Source organism: Simochromis diagramma, unplaced genomic scaffold, assembly GCF_900408965.1.
Source record: "Simochromis diagramma unplaced genomic scaffold, fSimDia1.1 OVJJ01000798.1, whole genome shotgun sequence".
In the NCBI taxonomy this organism is placed as follows: Eukaryota; Metazoa; Chordata; class Actinopteri; order Cichliformes; family Cichlidae; genus Simochromis; species Simochromis diagramma.
The window spans coordinates 1,481,752-1,503,737 of record NW_024386736.1 but is presented as its reverse complement, the minus strand read 5'-3'; the positions used below and the strand labels follow the sequence as shown (position 1 = coordinate 1,503,737).

General features: G+C 43.0%; 1 protein-coding gene across 3 annotated transcripts; it reads left to right on the top strand.

Moving 5' to 3' along the window:
• The first annotated feature begins 70 nt into the window (after window positions 1–70).
• LOC120747364 (bromodomain-containing protein 4-like) lies at window positions 71–21,417 on the top strand. Of its 3 annotated transcripts, none has more exons than XM_040053273.1 (22): window positions 71–1,907; window positions 3,543–3,694; window positions 5,807–6,047; window positions 6,148–6,240; window positions 8,320–8,457; window positions 8,568–8,700; window positions 9,093–9,571; window positions 9,668–10,036; window positions 10,398–10,526; window positions 12,264–12,485; window positions 12,701–12,924; window positions 13,002–13,099; window positions 13,188–13,433; window positions 13,668–13,766; window positions 13,860–14,387; window positions 15,787–16,380; window positions 16,838–16,926; window positions 17,102–17,219; window positions 19,406–19,539; window positions 19,685–19,875; window positions 20,543–20,783; window positions 20,889–21,417. In XM_040053273.1, the coding sequence occupies exons 3-22, from the start codon at window positions 5,919–5,921 to the stop codon at window positions 20,955–20,957; spliced, it is 4,323 nt and encodes a 1,440-aa protein (XP_039909207.1). In that variant the 5' UTR covers window positions 71–1,907; window positions 3,543–3,694; window positions 5,807–5,918; the 3' UTR covers window positions 20,958–21,417. The 3 variants fall into 3 exon arrangements, with proteins under 3 accessions (XP_039909207.1, XP_039909291.1, XP_039909134.1); XM_040053357.1 differs by having other exon boundaries at window positions 9,665–10,036; window positions 13,671–13,766; XM_040053200.1 differs by having other exon boundaries at window positions 9,665–10,036.
• Window positions 21,418–21,986: the final 569 nt, after the last annotated feature.

Sequence of the window (21,986 nt, the reverse complement as noted above, 5' to 3'; positions counted from 1 at the left end):
TAAAAGGTGCCTTTACTACTTTGTGGCATCGATTCAACGAGGTGCTGGAAACGCTGCTCATGGATTTTTGATTCATAATGATGATGGCAGCTGAATCTCCTGTTACATCACAGCCCTAAGGTGCTCTATTGGATTGAGATATGGTGACTGTTGAGGTGATTTGAGTACAGAGAGCTCATTATTATGTTTGAGAAAGTGCCAAAAAAATTACCCTAACACTATAATGCCACCAGCCTCCTGAAGCATCGAGAGAAGGCAGGATGGATCTGTGCTTTCATGTGGTTTACACCAAACTCCGAGCCTGTCGAAATATCACAGCAGCAATCCGCTCATCAGACCAACAATATTTTTCCAGTCTTGTTGATTTATCCTGTGCAAACTGCGACCTCAGTTTCCTGTTCTTAGTTGACAGGAGTTGCATCTGCTGTGGTCTTCTGAATAGAAAAGAATCGCTCTGTCTTTTTCTACACGTCTTTATTATAAGAACAATGAAACACAGTTTGCGATCTCTCCGTTGTGTGTAATACATAATAACACAAGCATTTACACAAGAAAGATATGTACAAGTTAGTGCTGCTAGTGTAGTTCAACATTTAACATGTTGCACATTCAGAGATGCTCTTCTGCACATGCCGTAAACATCTAACCTCAACAAGGCAGTTTTTCACAGAGAGCTGCCACTCGCTGGATATTTTCTGTTTCAGAGCATCCTTTGTAAACTCTCGAGATGGCTGTGCGGGAAAATCCAGACCATCAGCAATGCCCGTCTAGCATTAACAACCCTTCCACGTTTAAAGTCACTGAAGTCTGGATTTCAGCAGGTCGTCTTGGCCATGTCTACATGCCCAAATGCACTGAGATATTGCCATATGGTTAGTTGATGAGATATTTGTGTTAACAAGCTGGTGAACAAACATACTTAATGAAGTGGCCAGTAAGTTTGAATTGGAGAAGGACTGCATGTGTAGACCTTTAACGTAAACTGAGCAGGGTATCAAAAGCAAATCATCTAGCAACCAGACTTATCACATTTGTGATGTGTACATATTCACTGCTAATTTTGCACATTTTGATGCAGACTGTTGACAACAATTCTGATAACCTGTGGCAGAGGTTGTTTTGATACTGTTCTTTAATTTAACACCATCCCAACCACTAGGTGGTGTACCTACTCCCTCCTACCAAAGCACTGATAACAGTTTTCATAAACATGAGTGGTATAATATCTTCTAGGACACAGGAAAAGGCAGAAAAGCACAATTTACCGCCAATATCTCCATCAGTATTCAGCTGGATTGACATCTTCATGACTTTCACACTTACCAAACAGTAGAATGAGCCCTCATGCCACTCACACAGCATTACATCTGGAAGACCCCGCTCCCATCAAGATCTAAACATCTAATTACGCACAACAACCGTGCGCACACGGGCCTGAGATCAAATCGGGCAATAAAAGGTTATTTGCAGTAGGTCGATAAGCCGTATAACAAATTGTCAAGTTTTAGAAATGCTTTTAACTTCCGTTGTGTTCTCTATAGTTTGTAGAAAACGTATTTACAGAGGAAACAGATGGCAGCTCGGTGGCCTACGTGCCGTCCGTGCCGTGCACATTTAAGCTGCCAGCTTGTTTTCTACTAAATAAAAACACGTTTTAGTGTACGCGCACTTTTTACTCGGTTATATATTTAGACCCACTCGTTTAGTAAAGTGAACACCGACCTGTCTCCTGACTGAAATGATTACAAGCTATTGCGTGATGTTAACCCAGGAGAGAGGGGAGGAGTTGTAGGTGACATTTGTTGGCCTGCCCCCCGTGCGTCTGACGTCATTGACGTGAAACGGGACTGTTTGTTCTGGATTTGGGGCGAGGAAGGTCTGTGAACGCTGACAACCGACTGAAGAAGGTAAAAATATCATTTTTCGCCTTCGTGTGGCTTACGTTCGTACATCAAACGAAAGCTTACGACCCCGGGGATCAGATAAAACGCTTACAGCGGGCATCGGTGGCATATTTCCCGCGCGCTCAGTGAGCGCTTCGGGAAGCGGAGCATGAGCTGTCTTCGCAAGGCCTTGCACCGGTTCGGGCACGCGATATAGCTCATTTTTTTAGCTTTTAGGCGCGAGCGACTTGGTGTTGTTGTACATATTCTGCGTTGTGTCTTTCTCCTTTTAACGCTCGCGTAAAGGTCGTTTTTGTAGCAGCGGGCGCTGTCTGTTGTCAGTGTGCACGTTAGCTACATGTCGCTAACATGCTAGCGAGCTAGCTGCTAGGCTGTTTGTTTGTAGCCCCGTAGGCCGTATTCGTGACACAAGTTACGTTCTCTTGGTAGCGTAGTAAAGGCGCTATGGCGCAGAAGCTCATGTGAAATGTGACGTACGTCATTTCGAGAATATCAATCCCGTCAAAGTTGTATTCTGAAACGCAGTTTACGTGCGCAGCTGTCACTTGAGCATAGTGGAAATGGCGATGCGCCGACATGGAAGGTTAGCAAAGGAAAAGCTGAGGAGTAAAGTTGTTTTGCAACAAATTGGGTCGTTTTTATGATCCGGTTACCGGTAGATACTAAGTAGTAGCAGTATGTGATACATTTCGCAGTATCGTTACGTCTAGTGGCTTTATCGATAGAATATTTGATTTGTTGTTGATCAGATTACCTGCGACACTGCTGCGTTCTTAACGTGCTGTGTATGTTGTGTGTAGTTCTATGCAGTTACGTAGTTTGGAGAATGACTTGGTCTTTCGTGTATTTTCCCGCAATATTTATTTATTTTGTCTCAAGCACTCGCTGCAGTGCTAACTGCTGCCCAGTTAGAATTATTATGCATATATTACACGTCTATATTCATTGATAAGGTAGTTATCAACATGCAATCCACTTAACTGGTAAATGTAGGGAACAATTATTCACTTATTTAATGTTTGTTTGTTTTTGTTTTTTTAACTAATGACGGATCTGTAGCTGGAATATGGATCTGTAACGGGTAACAGGCATAGAAAGAGATGTAAATAAAGCTTTTGGTCTTTAGTAGAAGAAACTGTCAGGGTGATAACAAACTAAATGTTAGCTGTTGTCTCTGATTCATTCATTTTGTCTCACTCAGAAATTCCTTTGACCTTTGATCTCAGGGGGTACCAAAGGTCATCTGAAGCATGCCAAGGTTGTAGGTCAGGCAGAGTTCAGTTTTAATGCAAAAGAGTACCATATTAGCTCCTGTCACCTAATTTGTTCTAAGTTTGCTGTACATAAACAGTAGCACAAAAGACGTATGAAAACATGCATATATATAGGACGCCCCCCTCCCCGAAATCCTGAGTTATTGTTGCAAACTGCTCCATGTACTAGATGTTGACTGGGATAAAGAAGAGTAATGTGCCTGTATCATCCAGATGAGGGCTTTCAATTCTGTGTTTTGTGATGTGGAAGTGTTGTTTTCTATTGTGACAGTTTCAACTTTGAAAAAGGGCAGTTTGCACGAACAAAATCCAACAAACTACATAAATTGACTCTAATTCAATTTGTTATCTCGGTCTCTCACAGGTGTGACACTAGACTCTCTGTGTGTTGTGGTTTTTGTGCTGCCGCAGCGTGTCACTAACAAACATCCCACATCACCCTGGGAAGTTGCCACCTCCCCAACTGAGATATGATCACACAACTGCTTTAGACCACAGCTGCACAGCTACAAACATGTAAGTCCACCAAAAATAATTGGCCTTTGAGTTGAGAGAGTTTAATGATGAGTTTTTTCTGCAAGATAATTACCAGTTTGTTTGTTTGTTTTTCATCTGTGATTAGAAAGTAAATACACTTGCATTGTATTTTCAGCTTTTAAAAAGTCGCCATTATCATAAAACTTTTCCATCAATCAGACTTTACCAAGGCATTCTTAAACCTGAACCCCAGTTTTATCTTGCCTTGTGTATAGTTATTATTAATATTACAAAATTTCTGATATTACTAACAAAACCTGAGTCTTAGATAAGGTATGCATTTGAAGTTCTGCCTCATCCTGTTGAGCTGTTCAGTCAATTCCTTCTGTAAGTATTAGTGCATTTTTGTTGTTTTGCCTAAATTACAAATGCATGATTGATTTAAAAAAAAAAAAATACTCCAAGCTATGGATTTGTTTTGTAGTCTTTGTGCTTTTAGGACAAGTAAATGCTCTGCATTGTTTGTGGATATTTTATAGCTGGTGAAGCATGTAATGTGTTTACACTTTCTGCTTCCATTTGATGGATCAGAAACTTTGCAGGTTAACAGTCATAACGGTATTTGATCTTAAGCAATGATTCAATATTTATTCCCAGATGCTTTAAACTAAGAGTTTGATGTTGATGTGGAATGCATGCTTTTTGTTTGGGCACATAAACACACGTTGAGTCCTCAGTGCTTGATCCCAGTTTTCGCGCAGTAGTTTCAAGCACGTGATGACAAAATCAGATACTGAGTTTGAGTCACAGCTTAAAGAGCAGTGAATGTGTCAAAGATGAGATCTTTGTTTTCTTGAGCGGGGTGAAAAAGATTGACCCTTTGCCAAGTTGCCTCTCTTTCTCACGCAGAGACCTTTGGCGATGTACTGTAGAAGAAAATGCTCACACTGGGTTGTGGTCGTGAGTAGGGATGGGTATCGTTTAGGTTTTATCCGATACCAGTACCAAACCGGTACTTTTGAAACGGTGCCGGTGCTTAAACAGTGCTCGAACCGGTGCTTAAAGAATGGAGAACACACACTTTGTCCAAAAACCTCTCATGTTCAGCTGGTTTTTTTTGTAAAAAGATAACAATGTTAGCCTTTTCTGCAGCTATAGAGCATATATGGTATCACTCTTGGCTGGAAGCAGTGCTCAATCAATGGAAAAAACACCAATTTTGTCTAAAAACCTCTCATGTTTAGCTGTTTCCCACTTTTTCTTTGGTCATTTTAGCCTTTTTGCCAGGGTGAAGGGAGTATCTGCCATCAAACAAGAAGACAGCCGCATGTAACTATGACGGTGTTTGCTAGTTCACCTTACATGCATTAATGTAATAACGTGGTTAGCCTACTCAACGTAAATTACACACGAACAACATTAAGCTACTGACCCAGAGAAGAACGGCTGCTGCTGCATCATCATCCGTCATCATTTCTGCTACACTGGCAGGGCTAGGGGCCATGACTCTATTCTTCGGGTTTTTGGGGGATGTTGCTAACTCCGGGTCTGATAACAGGCACCACTCCTGCAGTAGATGTGCACGGTGTGAGGTCTCGCAGCAAGCTATCAAATACGGTGCATTTCTCGGCTTTTAACAAAATGCTATACGTCGCCAGGTGTTTCATCAGATTCGAGGAGTTACCTCCTGCACAGTATCACCTTAAAGCACTTGTTGCAGGCTGCTGAGTTTGCATCTTTTGCTGTGAAGTACAGCCAGACTTTTTATTCTGTAGCTCTGCTCTAAAAGAACGTACGTACCTGGGCCCGCCTACTATCCTCTGAAAGGCGGGCCCAGGTACGCCAAATGATTGGCTAGAATCTAAAGTGTATGACATCTCAGGAAAAAAAGCACCGACATGTGCGCTGCTTTTTGGTCTGGTTACTACCGTTTATGTCAGAACCGGTGCCATTACCGGTACCCATCCCTAGTCATGAGACAGATAATTGAGACAGAACGTGTAAAAAGTGGTCTGATCTAGATAGTGGGGTGATAGGAGTTCAGATTCAACGTGTGGCAGTAATGCTAAATGTGAGATACATTCTGAGAAAGTCATGTCAAAATTCTCATAACGGCTGCAGAGATAATGTTTTCCTCTGTGGTTCTTTCAGAGAGTCACGTGAGGAGTGGAATGGCCTGAAGGGGTTCCCCCCGGTCCCACCTGCCCCTGCCAGGTCCAATCTGCCTAAAGTGTCTGCTCAGCCACTGCAGCCCACCTCTGCGATGGGGGACGGACTGGAGGCAGGCAGCAGCCAGAACCCTCCCTCCGCCCCACCGCCTATCCCCTTCAACCCTCCACCCCCCGAAACATGGAACCCCTCCAGACCCAAACGACAGACCAATCAGCTGCAGGTAGTAGGACGTTGATTTGTGAACCATGTCTGCTAGTGAAATGTCAGTTTCACTTATTTAATGTGTGTATAATTATTTTTTTGTTTTTGCTCTTTTTCAGTACTTGCAAAAAGTGGTATTGAAGACATTATGGAAACACAATTTTGCCTGGCCCTTCCAGGCTCCTGTAGATGCCATCAAACTCAATTTGCCTGTGAGTCACGTGTGTGTGTTTGTTTCAGTGTGTGTGCAATAAGAGTTGAGCACAAAGATAGCTCTGTAACAACTAGTAAATGAATTCCATATGCAAAGTTTCACACAGTAGGACCCGGTGATGGTGGCACCCTGCAGTAAAACATGTCGCTGCCTTTTCTGCTTTTCAGAAAGTGTGTTTTTCTTTTCTGCATTTCCTCATTTGACACTTTGCGACACGTCACATTGAGTATTTCAGTTAAGTAGGGGAAAAAACTCTCCTGCAGTCTTCTGTGGTCTTCTAGTTATGGTTACCAAGGAGACACACAAGGTAGTACCTTTAGTCTTGGCACTGACTTTTTGCTGCAGGTGTTGGTTTTTCAGAGGGAGGATGTTAAGGATGCATCTAGGGCTGTGACTGCTGTTTTTGTTGTTGTTAAATTATGTGCTGTGATTGGAGGGTGATCTACTAACAGTGCAGTGATTTAGATACAAAGAAGCAGCCAGTTTATTTCAATAGCAACCAAAATTCTGTCAAGAAAAGCACAAATTAGAGGCTCAAGAAGCAGCAGACACCATGAAGGACTGAGTAATGTACTAATGAGAAGCGTATTACAGGGTAAGCACAGCTCTGTTCAGATCAATGACAGGCAGCCCAGGCAGCCGAAGGAGGATCGTTCTGTTTTTGATCCAAGGGTAGCTGATAGAAACTGTCAGGACTGTGTGACATTGTGACTGAGACTCAGGTGGAGTGCAGGATTGATCCAGAGGAGAGCTGGATCAAGCCTCCATGTCATTATGAACTATTTCACAATATAAACGTGAAATCTGTGAGTAACAGCTGACCCGTGCCATGTGCAGAAGACCACAAAACTTTATTTACCTCCAAATCTTGAGCCTCTGATTTCTTAATTAAGACACTGTTACTGTGCCACATACCTAAAAGCACACATCAGTCTGGGTTATTTTGTTTTGTTGTGATACTTCACAGTAAGTGCAGTTAGACACAGTATGTTTAAAAACACATTCACTGTTTCATAAGTAGTTGTATATTGATAGATATTAGTTTGTAACAGATCCAAGCAGAGAGAAGTTCAGTTGTCCTCAGTAACAGTGGTATTACTGAGAAGCAGGTTTATGTAGGGCTCCGCTCTGACCTGCGTTCCTTTTTTTTTCTTAAAAATTGAGACTTTTGTAATGAAGTGATATTTTTCATCTGTTGTTGTTGTTGTTTATAATAATAATAACGTATACTTTATTGATCCCCGTGGGGAAATTCCTCTCTGCATTTACCCATTCACTCAGTGAAGCTCAGTGAGGTTTACATGACCTGCAACAGGATAATTCAGATTATTGTAACAATTTTTTAGTCCATCTTCTGAATGTTGTAGTTTTAATATGGCAGTAAGTTCATATTAGTTTTCCTGAAAACCTTTCCCTGAACTCAAGATATTTCCCATTGAAATCAAGGAAAATTGATTTGGAGAAAGGAAAAAAAAAAAGATGGGAGGTAATTTTTGGAGGAATATTCAAAGAAAATAAATGGATGTCTTCTATGTATGAAAACAGAAGTGCTTTAAACCTAGAGTTTCTTTAATGTCCATTAAAATGAATGCAAAAAGGATTCCAAAGTCTCTAAAAATGTATTTGGAAAATGGTGCTCGGCTCCCTTAATCTTTGATCTCTGATAATTTTGTGGGCTATTTCACTAGTTTCACATTCATTCAGTAAATAGTCATTATGAGAGTCGGAAAGGAGGATTATCCAAATTCAAAACACAAAGATGGTGACAAGGAAAATGCTGAGCGCCGGGCTTGAGAATGGAATTTCACTAGCCTTTTGTCTATTCAGTAACCCATAAACTGAGTTCAGTCTATAATCCTGAGCAGCTTTCCTGAGTTACTTTACATGGTAAATATAATTCTTTAGGATCCTATTAGCATAGTATTTAAACTTGTGCAGGGAATAGCCAGTTTTCTTATGAATGTCATTCCCTTGAGGAACTGGATGAGCTTTTAATTCTAATGTTTTCTTTCAACTCTCTTAATTATTCTTCTGTCTAGCTAAAATACTAATACTCGTTTCCTTGCTCTTCTTTAAGGACTATTATAAGATCATAAAGAATCCTATGGACATGGGCACGATTAAAAAACGCCTGGAGAACAACTACTACTGGAATGCCCAGGAGTGTATCCAAGACTTTAACACCATGTTCACAAACTGCTACATCTACAACAAGGTCAGTCACATTAGAAGTTCTGCACACATGCGACTGCGCTGCTCAGCGACATTAAGAGACGTGGATTGTGGCTAATGTGCTCTGCGGTTTTCATCTGTTTGTGTGTTTAGCCCGGGGATGATATTGTCCTAATGGCAGAAGCCTTGGAAAAGCTCTTTCTCCAGAAGATTACAGAGATGCCGCAGGAGGAGACTGAGATTGCTGTGGTTACAAAGGGACGCAGAGGAGGCAGGCAGGACACAGGTATTATTTTAGCATCGTTCATTTGTTTTTCTGTGAAGCAGAAGAATTCTTCTTGCTGCTTTCCCTCAGTAGAATTGGTACTCCAACTTTATGCCAGAGGATGTGATTCTACTTCCTGGTGTACACTTAAGACTTCATGGAAGAGTTTCCATGCATCACCAGCAGTGATATGCAAATGCTGCTAATCTAGCCAGCTCAGCTGGTATGTTTGGTTTCATTGTTGTCTGCTCTCCTCCACCCACTAAATCAGCCACACCTCATATGGAACTTTTATTGGGAAATCAGGTTTTGGTTATGTCATGCCTGTTGGTGATCTGCTTTAAACCTGTTGACCTAATGTTTAGCTATGCTAAAGTTTTGTCTTTGTGCTGCTCTCGTGTTCTTCCTTCTAGGTCTGATTTCAAAATCAGATTCAGGACATGACTCATCATCCCCCTCTACCACCCCGCATACACGAGGCTTTTCGTCCCCTTCAACCACTCCACATACCCGTGCTGCACCCGCCCCCCAAGGTTCTCCTGCCTTACCCCTGAGGTTGGACCAGGTGCTGGTCCAGCCTCTGGTCCAGCCTCTGGTCCAACCTCTGGTCCAACCTCTGGTCCAACCTCTGGTCCAGCCTCTGGTCCAGCCCCTGGCTCAGCCCTTGGCCCAGCCTCTGGTCCAGACTCTGGCCCAGAGTCTAGCCCAACCTCAGCTTCCCCGTGTGCCTCCAACAACTACAAACCATGCGCCCCATCTGGGGCCTCCATTCTCCCTCACCACTTCAGACGTCCTGGCCCAGGGAATGACTTCAGTTCCACCTCCGACTGTGACTCACCCAGGCCTCCATACTACTGCCCCCATACTGCAAAGTTCCCCTGCTCTCATCAAGGTAAGACAACATCTATTGTTACAAAGACACTTGCTGATGTGGGGGTTTTTTTTTTCTTCAGACTGTGACCTCTAAACTCTTCTGTTCCAACAGCAGAAGAAGAGCCAGAAGAGGAAAGCTGATACCACGACACCCACCGCCAACGATCAGCTCAGCGAATCGTCTCCCATTTCTGCCGAGACCCGGCCGCGCAGAGACAGCAGCCGCCCATCAAAGCAGCCCAAAAGAGAAGCATCACAGCCAGACTCTCAGCATCAACTTGGAGGAGTCTTGGAGATGGGAGGGTCAGGAACACCGAAGCGCCAGGAGCAGTTACGTTGGTGTGCACGCCTCGTCAGAGAGATGCTGTCTAAGAAACACGTGGCATATGCCTGGCCTTTTTACAAACCTGTTGATGCAAAAGCTCTCGGTCTCCACGACTACCATGAAATCATCAAGCACCCCATGGATCTCAGCACCATCAAGGTGATTTTATTACAACATGTACAAACCTGTTTTTATAGTTAGGAAGGTTTCAGCCTGAATCTGCCTGTGATAAAATTTGCTCTTGATACCAAAGCTTTTTGACATTTTGCTGGATTTCTTTGTTTAGTTTGCTTTTATTTAATCTTTTTACCACAAACATTTAAACAACTAATGAGCCACACAAACATCAGACAGTGAATAATAATCAAGAGGATGTAAACTAGGTAATACCAAATAAATAGCTAAGCTTCAGCTTAATAAGTCAACTTTTAAATTGCCAACGTGCATGTCTCGTGTGTCTTTAAATTTGCAGAATTTTGATCGCTACTGTTTTGTTTTGTTTTTTTTTAATCCCCTCCAGAAAAAGCTGGACAACAGACAGTACAGAGATGCTCAAGAATTTGCAGCAGACGTCAGGTTGATGTTCTCGAACTGTTACAAATACAACCCTCCAGACCACGATGTGGTTGCCATGGCGCGCAAATTACAGGTAAACCACACATTTCACACACTGCAAACCGTAACCAACATTATATAACCTATATGTGCAAAAGTCTTTAGACCGCCCTCTAAATTTGAAAAAAAGCTCTTACCAAAATCTCATAGAAAAGTTTTGAACAATCACATAAAGTTCATAACCTTCTGTGCCCACACAATTTTGATCTTATTGTACAAAGGTTTGATTGTTAGGTGACATGCTTTGCAGTGTGTGGATGTGGACAATTTCCTCGTTATATCATGACATCTTAATGAGTTTTAACGTCTTATTGTTTATTCCATGTGTTTGATTTGCATTTTGTAGCTGCTGATCTGAAGTCTTGATATGTGTAACAAAGAGGTTTTGGTGTAAGTAAAAGACTTTTAAGTTAAAGCATAAACATTAAGCTGGAAAAAAGAAAGTCAGAGATGACCTATCAGTGAGACAGCAGAGATTTTGGGATTGGCTAAATTCAGGCCTGAAGATCATTGCAGAACCCAAGTGGATGATTGCAGGATTGTTTTCTTTGTAAAGCAGTACACCTTTGCAGCATCTATCAAGCTGGTGTTGATTGATGACTGCTGTAGGTTACAGAGTAGTTTTTCTTATGTAGAAAACTTTTAAGTCAGCACCAAAGTAAAGTGAGAGAAAAAGAGCATGCACTAGGGCTGTGCGATATGACCAAAATCTCATATCCCGATATTAAACATCTACCCAATAACGATATAAATCACAAAAATTTAACATTTTCTGTAAATTCTGTGAATCTCGGGTAGCTGAAGTGTTTCCAGCTGGGCGTCGTGTACCTGGAGTCGAGTGTTTTAACCGATGCATGAAACTACACATTTTTAGACATAAGTTGTAACGGCCGCCGTTTTCTTTGTGAGTATTTATTACACGGCGTGCTGCGGGGAAAGCCTGTTCTAACGTTTGAGTCTAAGGTTTATTTTTTTTAACACCTGGCGGCTCTTTTTTACTTCTCATCCGTAAACACTCTGCATACTTTTTCACGTGATTCAGTTTATTTTATTAAGTCTCAACAGGATCTTGAGCTTTATTGTGAAAGGTTTATGTGGAACATAAACAAGCGGACACGCGATGGTTTTACCGTTGTTGTTGCTAACCACAACGCATAAAAACAGGCGCTTGTCTGTCCGTAGTGTGGTTATATTAAGTATAAGAGAAAGAGAGAACTTTAAGAAATTAATATAGCCACTACAGTGACATCAAAACGATGAAAAAAGATTGCTGTAAACAGTTTATTTTGCGACACCACGAAACAAACGATAGCGTAAAATGAAACGATAGACTTTTTTATATCGTCATCCGATATATATATATATATCGTTATATCGAACAGCCCTAGCATGCACAGCAGTTAATTAAGCAGCACAAACTCGAGTACAACCTCGATGACTTCCAGCAGTCAGCTTTTCTCTTATTCATAGGCTGCTTACATATTACATGTTGCATCCTCTATTGCAGTTACATATCTGATAAAGCTTGCCTTGTGTTTGAGCTGCTGACCTTCTGTGACAAAGAAATGGAGGAAATTCACATAGAGGGTTAAAAAAAAAAAGTCTATGGTGTACAGCATAAAAAGCTAGTGTGATTTAACAGTTTTAGAAGAGCTTCTAAAATAGAGATTTGAACCCGTAAAGGGCCAGTTCACCAAATAGCACAGTATCTGAATGTGTCTGTTGCTCCACTCGAGCTGACAGCTTTTCTTGCTGTCCTTCAATCTTACAGGACGTGTTTGAGATGCGTTTCGCCAAAATGCCCGATGACCCAGAGGAGCCAGTCCCTGTTCCCACCCCGTCATCAGCTCTCCACCCTGCCCCCTCCACTCGACAAGTCCCACCTCCTTCTGCCGCCTCGGAAGATGAGAGCTCGAGCTCCTCAGAATCAGAGTCTTCAGGAGGAGACTCGGAACAAGAAAGGAAACAGCGATTAGCTGAGTTACAGGAACAGGTTAGATGGGGAGGTTGGCTAATTAGACACAAGAGTTGGGTTGGCCGTGTAGAATGGTCTGAGTAAAACACGGCTGAATGCTGGAGAATCAAATGTGCAGAGGCTTATCATCTCTTTAACACACGTGTGTGTACGTGTGTGTGTGTGTGTGTGTGTGTGTGTGTGTGTGTGTGTGTGTGTGTGTGTGTGTGTGTGTGTGTGTGTGTGTGTTTCAGCTTAAAGCTGTCCATGAGCAGCTGGCAGCGCTCTCCCAGCCACAGGTCAGCAAGCCCAAGAAGAAAGAGAGGGAGAAGAAGGAAAAGAAGAAAGAAAAGCACAAGAAAAAAGTGGGAGCAGAGGAACCTTTGGAGACTCTCCCGCTTGCAATGCTTCAGGCATCTAAGAAAAGCAAAAGTAGTAAAGAACCTATCAATGCAAAGAAAGACAGGAAAAAGCCCAGGTAGGTTTTCCAGATGTAAAACTCAGGTTATTGTACCTGCACTGCATGGAGCTCATCTAAGAACTTCTCATTTACAGTAAAAAAGAAGGAGTTAAAAATCCCCGGCCTGCTGTGCCCCCTCAGCCTGGGCCGACCCCTCTCGTCCCTTCGGCTTCTCTTGAAGATGTTGACATCGGTACGTTAATTAAAGAACATATGATTGAGTTTTGTTGATATGCATGCCTGGGACTATTGTAAACCTATTGTAATGCGTCCTCCTCCAGACATGTCTGCTGACAGGTGCAAGCCAATGTCGTATGAGGAGAAGCGCCAGCTGAGCCTGGATATCAATAAGTTGCCCGGAGACAAGCTGGGCCGTGTCGTGCACATAATCCAAACCCGTGAGCCGTCGCTGAAAAACTCCAATCCGGATGAGATTGAGATTGACTTTGAGACGCTGAAGCCCTCCACGCTGAGAGAGCTAGAGAAGTATGTCTCAAGCTGCCTCAGGAAGAAGAAAAAACCATCAGGTAGGCTTTTTGCACATTTAAAACCTTTTTTAAAACACTTTCACATAAGGTTCGTAATTCCAAAGATTCTCATGCGAGCTCTTGTTTTTAAGTCTTTGTTCCCCATGCTTTCCATTTAACGTTATCTGGGTGCAATCTTACTTTCACATATTGATAGTTTCTTTTGGAAGATGTGTCGCTGCTTCTGTTATATTGGATTATGTGAACAATATTCTGTTTAATCTCTGAATGCAGCAGAGAAGCCTCTGGAAATGCCAAATGTGACAAAGATGAAGACGGGATCCTCATCTTCAGGCAGCAGTGACTCCTCAGATAGTGAAGACTCTGACAGTGGTAATATACACTCGGCAGTCTGCACCAGCAGAGTCCTAGGTTTTGTCTACAACATGGTATATTTCTTCATTTCATATTGTGCTGTCTGTACAGGGCTGGTTCCCAAGCAACCGAAGAAGACTTCAACTAACAAGGACACCAAGAGACCGCAGCACCAGTCCATCGGTAGTGGAGTGGGCCCAGTCACTTCTCAGCCACAACAGCCTCAGCTTCAGCCTCAGTCACAGCTTCAGACACAGCTTCAGACACAGCTTCAGACACAGCTTCAGACACAGCTTCAGACACAGCTTCAGACACAGCTTCAGCTTCAGCCTCAGCTTCAACCTCAGACACAGCCTCAGGTGGTCCAGTCCAAACCACCATATATCCCAGCTCCAACTATTTCCCTCCCTGTCCCTGTCCCCTCTCTGGATTCCTCCCAGCTATTGGCCTCAGGATTTGACCCTCTGGCCCACTTCATGAATTCTCACCTGACGCAGTCCAACACAGAGCCTAATGCAACCATTACTACTGCCAGTGCTCCTGTTGCCTCTGGCCTCCTCAATACCAACGCGCCCACCAACCAGACGCCTTCTGAGACGCACCCTTTCCTAAACCAACATCCCATCATCCCTTCTCCAGGTACGTCCACCAGAACAGGACTCTGCTAACAACTCTGTATTCACTTCATCAAGAGCCAATAAAAGGTGGATTTTTATGCTTTCCCGTATTTTTGGCCATCTATGTACTGTTACACTGATGCATCCTCAAACACAACTCTGGAGTAATGAGTTCAGTGTCTGTCCAAGAACTACATGCGTGCTAAAAGCTTCAGACTGTCAGGCTGTTCAAATAATTTGTTTAAGGCCCTTTTTTCTCCCTTACTCTCAGCTCTGATGTTACTGAGAGTGGAGCAAGAGGTCACACCCAACTACTCTTTGTTATCAGTGGGCAGCCAATCAGAGCAAAGCTTCCTTAAAGAGAGAGCAAAGGGAATTATATTGGGATGTTTCAGAGGGTGGACTAAATGAGGATCATTTTATACCAGTTATTCTTTAAGTCTCTAAGAATTAAAGCGTATAGCTTGAAGTGTGCATAATAGGCCTCCTTTATTGTGACAGTACATCTTTTAATAGCTGGAGATAATTATATGTTTATCACCAAAAAATGACTGTTCCATTTATTCAGAAGACAGCTGCCGTCTTCTGTTACAACTTAACAGTTAATTGTTAATTGTTCAGACTGCTTGCTTCGTCAGTCAAAATAAAGTAAGTAAAATCACTGCTATAAAAATTTAGATTCTAAACTCCTGGAACTGTCCATAGTGTTTTTCTTCTCTTGTGAATACAATAATTCAAGAATGAGGTGACGTACGATTTTCAAATTGATATCATAGGTACAGCTGCTAAAAATCTTAGACAAGTTCGAACCTCAGTGACCTCAAGGTCAAGGTCAAGGAGGTCCACTTTTCTGAAAATCACCATGGATTTTTAAATGTATCTACTATCATCTACTCTGAGAATGAGGAGTGGGGGCAGCAGTATTTTTGGTTTTATCTGTATTGAGCAACACTATTAACTGTAAATGTTTTCAAGCTGGAGGCTCACATCAGCTACTCAAAACACACATCAACGCTTGCTAATCTGGACTTTCTTCTTCTTTCTCTTGGAGTTCTGCTCCTTCAGCAGCAGCTCTGTTTAATGCAGTTTCCTCTTCTCTACCTTCTCCTCCAGTATCGCTTCTTTTAAAACAATAAATGGCTGAATTATTCCAAAGTGACATGCTGCCATTGCGTAGTGTCTAGTAGTTTAAAGTGTTTGAGTAAGGCAAGGAAGGAAGAGCAGATAATTACATTTGCAAGGTTGTTGTGTGTTGTTTTTTTTAAATATATCTGTAATCTATATGTAGGGAAATGGTGAAATATTTCAGTCTAATGAGAGGTGAAGCTTGAAGAGCTGGAGCTTTCATGATATACACATCCTCCTGTTTCCTGTGTTCTTTACATTCATGCCTTTCCCATTCTTCTCTCCTATGTTTACAGCAATCCATAATGCTCTTCCCCAGCAACCATCAAGACCTAGCAACCGTGCAGCGCCACTTCCACCCAAACCTGCACAGCCTCCTCCATCCTCCCTCCCTTCAATGCCTCCAGCTTCCTCACCTCAGCTTCAGCCCTCGCTTCCTCTCACCCTCCCCCCACAGCCTGTCCCCCGCCCTCGCGTCCCGTCACCGCCATCCCACGGCATCCTGGGCACCCTCTCGGCGCAGCCTCCCCAAGCCCTGCTGGAGGACGACGAGGAGCCAACGCCCACCAGCTCTGAGACCCCACCGCTCAGCCAGGTCCACAGCCTCCTGCAGTCACTTCAGCCCAGAGCCCCCACGCAAACGCTGCACACGCATTCTCCCGTGCAGCTGGGGCCGCCACTGCATGCGCAGGTCATGACAACAGCCGCCCCCGTTCTGACGCAGAGACACGGCTCAGGCCAAGCGCACATGCAGCAGTCGTTCCCGCATACGCACACGTCAACACCGCAGCAGCAGCAGAAGGGCGGGGTGCTGCAGCAGAAGGTACAGCAGCTGCAACAGCACCAACAGCAGCCATCGCCACAAAGCAAAGTGGAGCCTTTCACAACAGGTAAGGTGTCTTAATGCCTCATGGTCACACACATTCAGATAGCTGCTCTGCTGACAGCTGCTTCTTTCCAGTCAATTTCCCTCCACTGCTGTCGACAGACTGAGCAGATCACAAACAGACCTAGACCACAGATCTCACCACAGCTCATTCGCAGTCTTTGTCAGTGAACTGTACCAAGTATTGTGTCATATCTGCACTTGGCCATAGTGTGGAGCAAAATCTCTGTCTTTTAAAACATTGCTACATGTTGCAAGGCGTCTGTCATGTGACCTGTGGTCACAGCTGAAAACATGAGGCTGCTCCTGTTGCATAACAGCACAGTAAAACAATACTTGAAAGTTACAAATCACTGCACGTTGTGTCGACCCTAATGCTTGGTACCGATTAGACATAATCACTGTAGGCACACATTAAATGAGGCATTTAATTAAATGATGGGACACCGATGTTTTTGCAGGTTGCCCCTCTCCGCTGATGATGCACTCTCCTCCGATGCCTGCGTTCCATTCAATGGGACAACAGTCGCCTCCACAGACCAAGAAGCATGTAAGTGATTTAGCATTGACTTTGTACTGTTTGTCTGTCTGGATTGGAAGCTAATGCCTCTCCTCATCTTATGTTTAAATGTGTATTTTGAACGAGTGAGTACAAACAAGTACAATAATCAGTTCAAATGTTAAAAAGAAGCAATTTGACAAAAGTGGTTGTTCATCCTGTGTAGGAGCAGAGGTCAAACATGGGGATCAAAGAAGAGAAGCTTTCCCAATCACCAGTGCTGCCACCCTCGCCCTTCAGCCCAGGCGTTCGTCAGGATGCACACAAACCAGACAACAAACACAGTGAGTGCAAAAGTGTGTATGTGTCTGTTTTACAATCCAGTCGTATGTGAATAAAAAGAATCATACATTTAGCTGCAGGTAACTTTTTGCATTTTTTTTTTGTTGTGCTCAAACCTCATTGGTCAGTGGTCCCTCGTTTATCGAGTTACATTCTAAAAATAACCCACGAAAGGTGAAATCGCGAAGTAGCCAGCTTTATTTTTTGCAATTATTATAGATGTGTTAAGGCTGTAAAACCCCTCACTACACACTTTATACACTTTTTTTCAGACAGGCATGAACATTTTCACACTTTTCTCTCTTGTTTAAACAATCTCAAAGTTCAAACTTTCGTAGAAAAACAAGTTTAGTATTATAGAATGAAACCAAAGATCAAACCCTGTTTTCAGTTCCAGAACACGGGAATAGAGCAGCTGCAAGAGAATTCAACATTAGTGAGTCAGTAGTACAGAGGTAGAGGAAGCAAAAACAATGAGTTGAGTAAAGTTTGACTTATCTGACTGTTTTGTTTTGCTTAATGCACCTTATAATCCAGTGTGCCTTATGGTCCGAAGCATACGGTAACTTCTACCAGAAGTCCTACTTTTTGTGCGATGGTTAGCATCTTCCTCTGCCTTTTGGGTGCTACTGCAGGTACCTGTGATGGTGCAAAACGTTTCGTCAACATAGTTGTGTTTGTTGGGTAGAAAACCTACAAACATACAGTACAGCACTTGTACTGACACTGCTAGCCATTAGTGGTGCAACGGATCAAAAATCTCACGGTTCGGATCGGATCACGGTTTTAAGTCACGGATCGGATCAATTTTCAGATCAGCAAAAAAAAGAAAAAAGACAAAAATTTAACATTTACTTATTGAAGTATTTTTTGCCTGTTAAAAACATTCCACTCAAGACTCATCCCACGCAATTATTAAAAAGAAATTATGGTACAAAATAGGGCAGTACAGTCTTTGTATCTACCACTCAATTCAATTCAATTTTATTTATAAAGCGCCAAATCACAATAACAGTCGCCTCAAGGCGCTTTATATTGTAAGGTAGACCCTACAATAATACATAACGCTCATTATATCGCACTCCGCTGTGATATAATGAGCTGTCACAGTCACGTAGCTTTCCGTTGCCGTGGAGGTCCACCCATTTGTAGTAGTTAGGGCAACAGAAGATGCCTGGGACAGTTCAGCCACAACCTAAATCTTTTCCCGCTCATACATGCTTGGAACGATCTTGCCACTAAAGTGGACGCGAGCGGGATATCATAGCGTGGCTCAAGCACGTTGATCATAGTTTAAACCCCTTGTTTTGCACAATGGCATACGGCGTCCCGTCTGCAGCTAAACCTCCCAATAGTTTTTGTAATAGCTTTAGCCCGGTCGGATTGGGCAGCAAAGGGTTGCTTAAATGCTGCAAACCCCTCTGCTCCTCCACTTGGATCGCTAGCGCTGGCCATAACTATCGCTTGACAGACCCACCATGCGCACCATACACATACTTTTTTTTTTTTTTTTTTTTTTTTCTTCTTTTTCGAATCTTCGGATCACGTGCGTACCAAACCGTGGAGTGGGATCGGTTCGGATTACGGATGAACCGTGATCCGTTGCACCACTACTAGCCATCGAAGATTTATGTGAATTTGACATGGTTAACAGCAAAATTGCAAACAAAAAATAAATAAATCCGCAAACAGCAAGGCCACGAAAGGTGAACCGCATTATAGCAAGGGACCACTGTATATATCGAATCCAGAAGGCTTTTGTATGCATTCTCCCACAGTTCCCTATAGCCAGCTTATGGAAGCAGCATTGAGTCAAGTGTTGTTTTCATTGCAAAGTATTTTAACAGCTGTTCAGAACTAATGTCTGTCCAAACGAACACACCAGAAAATAACACCACTATTCAGCGTGTGCAACATGCACATGGAGGTAGTAGCATTATAATATTACATAGTCAGCAACGCCTGTCATTTGTTCGAGACGTGAGCAGTCAGACAGACAAAGGTGGGTTTCTGTCATTTCCAAAATCTTCAATTTTCCCACCAAAACCACAAACTAATCCTGGAGATTCCAAATAAAAACTTTCCCAGCTAAAGCTCGCAAAGGTTGTTGGATTTTAAAATGGAAATTAGTGTCGACGTGGCTTAAAGTGTGTAGTATATAGAGTTACTCTTTCTTTGTCTCTCACAGGGTTAGATATAAAGCCGATGGATGGCTCTCGTCCCATTTCGCATTTGGCAGACTCTCCTGCACCACCCTGCTCCCAGCAGGACAACAAAATCAAGCAAGAACCCAAAACTCCCATCGCTCCCAAGAAGGCACAGGTGTGTAGAAGCCTGAGATGAGAGAATAATTTCATAAGCCACATTAAACCAGACTGTCCTTCCTGGTTTCTTTTTTCTGTCCTTCATTTTGGCCTTTTTTAAAAACTTGACCTGGTTTTTCTGTTTGTTTCTTTTCTTTTTATAGGAGGTCAAGATAAAGAACATGGGTTCTTGGGCCAGCCTGGCTCAAAAGTCCCAGTCCACACCGGCGTTCTCGGTGCGCTCTTCAAGCGACAGCTTTGAAAGATACAAGCAGGTCGCGAGAGAGAAGGAGGAGAGAGAGAGACAGCTGAAAGCACAGGCTGAACAGGCCAGGAGGGAGCAAGAGAAGCTACGGTGAGTGGGAGGTTAGCAGGTAATGTGTGACCAGGGAAACGCGTCAGAAGCTGTAATCCTATTAGAATTTAGCTTGACTTAAACAGTCATAAATATCGTGCTCATCACCACTTTATTGCTTTTGCTCATTTAATGGTTTAGTATCACACAGCTTAGTATCCTGCCAGCTGATGTAAATGTCAGACATTTCCGCCAAACTTATAAGTCAACTGTGAGTAAGTGTGAACTGTCACACTTTGATGTGAAACCTTGAAAGTGGGTTGCTCCGGTTGTGAATCAGCTGCTACATTTTGGTTTGGTTTTCCCAGAATACTGAAACGACTACAAAGCATGAGCTGCACGAAAGGTACAAGGAGAAAAATAAAAATCAATAAAAAAATATTTTTTTATTAACATGGGACAGTGTACATTGCACTGCTTCATCTTGTCTTAAGACATTGCAGGGATTGAACGTGTAGTTAAACTGACAGAAAGTCGAGTTTCACTCACTTAAGATCAAAGTGGGTTGTATGTGACCCTCGATGCAAAACGAGGTTCAAGTTAACTGGACTAAAGAATCTGCTGTTGGTTAGGTTGTATTTGAGTGTGACCTTGATGGGAATCATTTATGGGCATCATGCAGTGCTGACTGCCAGCTGTCTCACTTTTTGTTTGCTTGTTGTCGCAGCCGTGACGACAAGGACACGGCGGAGCCGTTTCGCCGAGTGCCAGATGACGACCGCCGTCGCCCAAATCAGCAGTCGCCGCACGCTCCAGTTCCTCCAGCTTCGACTCCTCCCACTCACTCTCCGCAGGCCCCACCTACACAATCACAAGCCCCCCCACCCACCTCCGCTTCACAGAACACGCTCAACCAGGACAGGGCGACGGCACGGCGTGAGGCACAGGAGAGGCGCAGGAGAGAGGCGGTATGGGAGAGAAAAGGGGGGGGGAAAGGGGGAGGGAATTATTTTATGAATTTCTTTTTAGAATCTATCTTTCATGCTGCTTCTCGTCCTCTGGTTCCTCCGCAGATGGCAGACACCATTGACATCAATTTCCAGAGTGACCTGATGGCAATTTTTGAAGAGAATCTGTTCTGAGAGGAAGGCACGAGAGCAGGACCCCGTAGACTCACAAGAAGCAGATTTGCAGATCGCTTCCAAACACCCGTGCTATGACGCACACGGTCGCTGCTTACACAAATGCACACATCTGCATACACAGACTCAGTACTAACTGTCCCTTTCTCTCAGCAGTTGAAACAGCTGGTTTGTGTCGTGAATGAGAGATGAGGGGAAGTGAAATTAAAATAACAAGCCCCCCTTTTGTTTGTTTGTTTTTTGTTTTTGTTTTTGTTTGTCCCCCCCTTCCCTGGCTTGGTGTCTCTGGTTGTAGGTTCTTGATCACCATGGCCAACAGGTCCAAATGGTTGCCCCCCACCCCATATGAGGATATGATGAAAAGGAGGGGACTGAGCGTCTATATTTAAAGAGAAAAAAAAAAAAACAGTAAAAAGCATGTATGAAAAGATGGGGTTAAAACACACAGATGAATGAATAATAATGCTTTTAGTTTTCTCTCTGGATCTTGTCTCTTATTTTATTTTTAAGTTGGATTTTTTTTTTTTTTTTTTTTTAACTGGGAGGGTCGGGCCGGGGTGCTCACGTTTGCCAGGTTGAGCGGTCATCTGTTGTTTCTTCTTAAGGCACCGTGGGGATGGGGGAAACCCCCCGCCATGGCTCCATTCAAACACTTTTTCTAAGACCTTTACATCCTTCAGCTTCTCTCTTTCTCCAGTTACCAACAGAAGAGGTTGAAGAGAGCAGCAAGGAAAGAGCCAGTCACCACATTTAAACAAAAAAATTTCAACGTGTCCTTCGCCTTAGTGCTCCGGCCTGTAAACTAATGATTGCACCCCACAAATTATACATATTATATATATAAATAGAAACAAATACGTATAAATATAGATATATAAATATATATATTCTATACGATGAAAAGTCAACAGGAAAAAGGAAGATGAGAAGGATATGGATTGCGGGGAGCAAAGCTCGTCTCGGTGTTCATCTCTGAGCTCTGGTTTTGATTTTGTAGAAATTACTGTAAAGAAGAAGAAAAACTTTTTT

What these genes read in the sequence shown, in the direction of transcription:
- LOC120747364 (XM_040053200.1), top strand. Translation starts at nt 5,919, where the DNA reads ATGGGGGACGGACTGGAGGCAGGCAGCAGCCAGAACCCTCCCTCCGCC. An exon ending in TGGATCTCAGCACCATCAAG is followed by an intron (nt 10,037 to 10,397) that starts GTGATTTTATTA and finishes AATCCCCTCCAG; the next exon opens with AAAAAGCTGGACAACAGACA. An exon ending in AAAGACAGGAAAAAGCCCAG is followed by an intron (nt 12,925 to 13,001) that starts GTAGGTTTTCCA and finishes TCTCATTTACAG; the next exon opens with TAAAAAAGAAGGAGTTAAAA.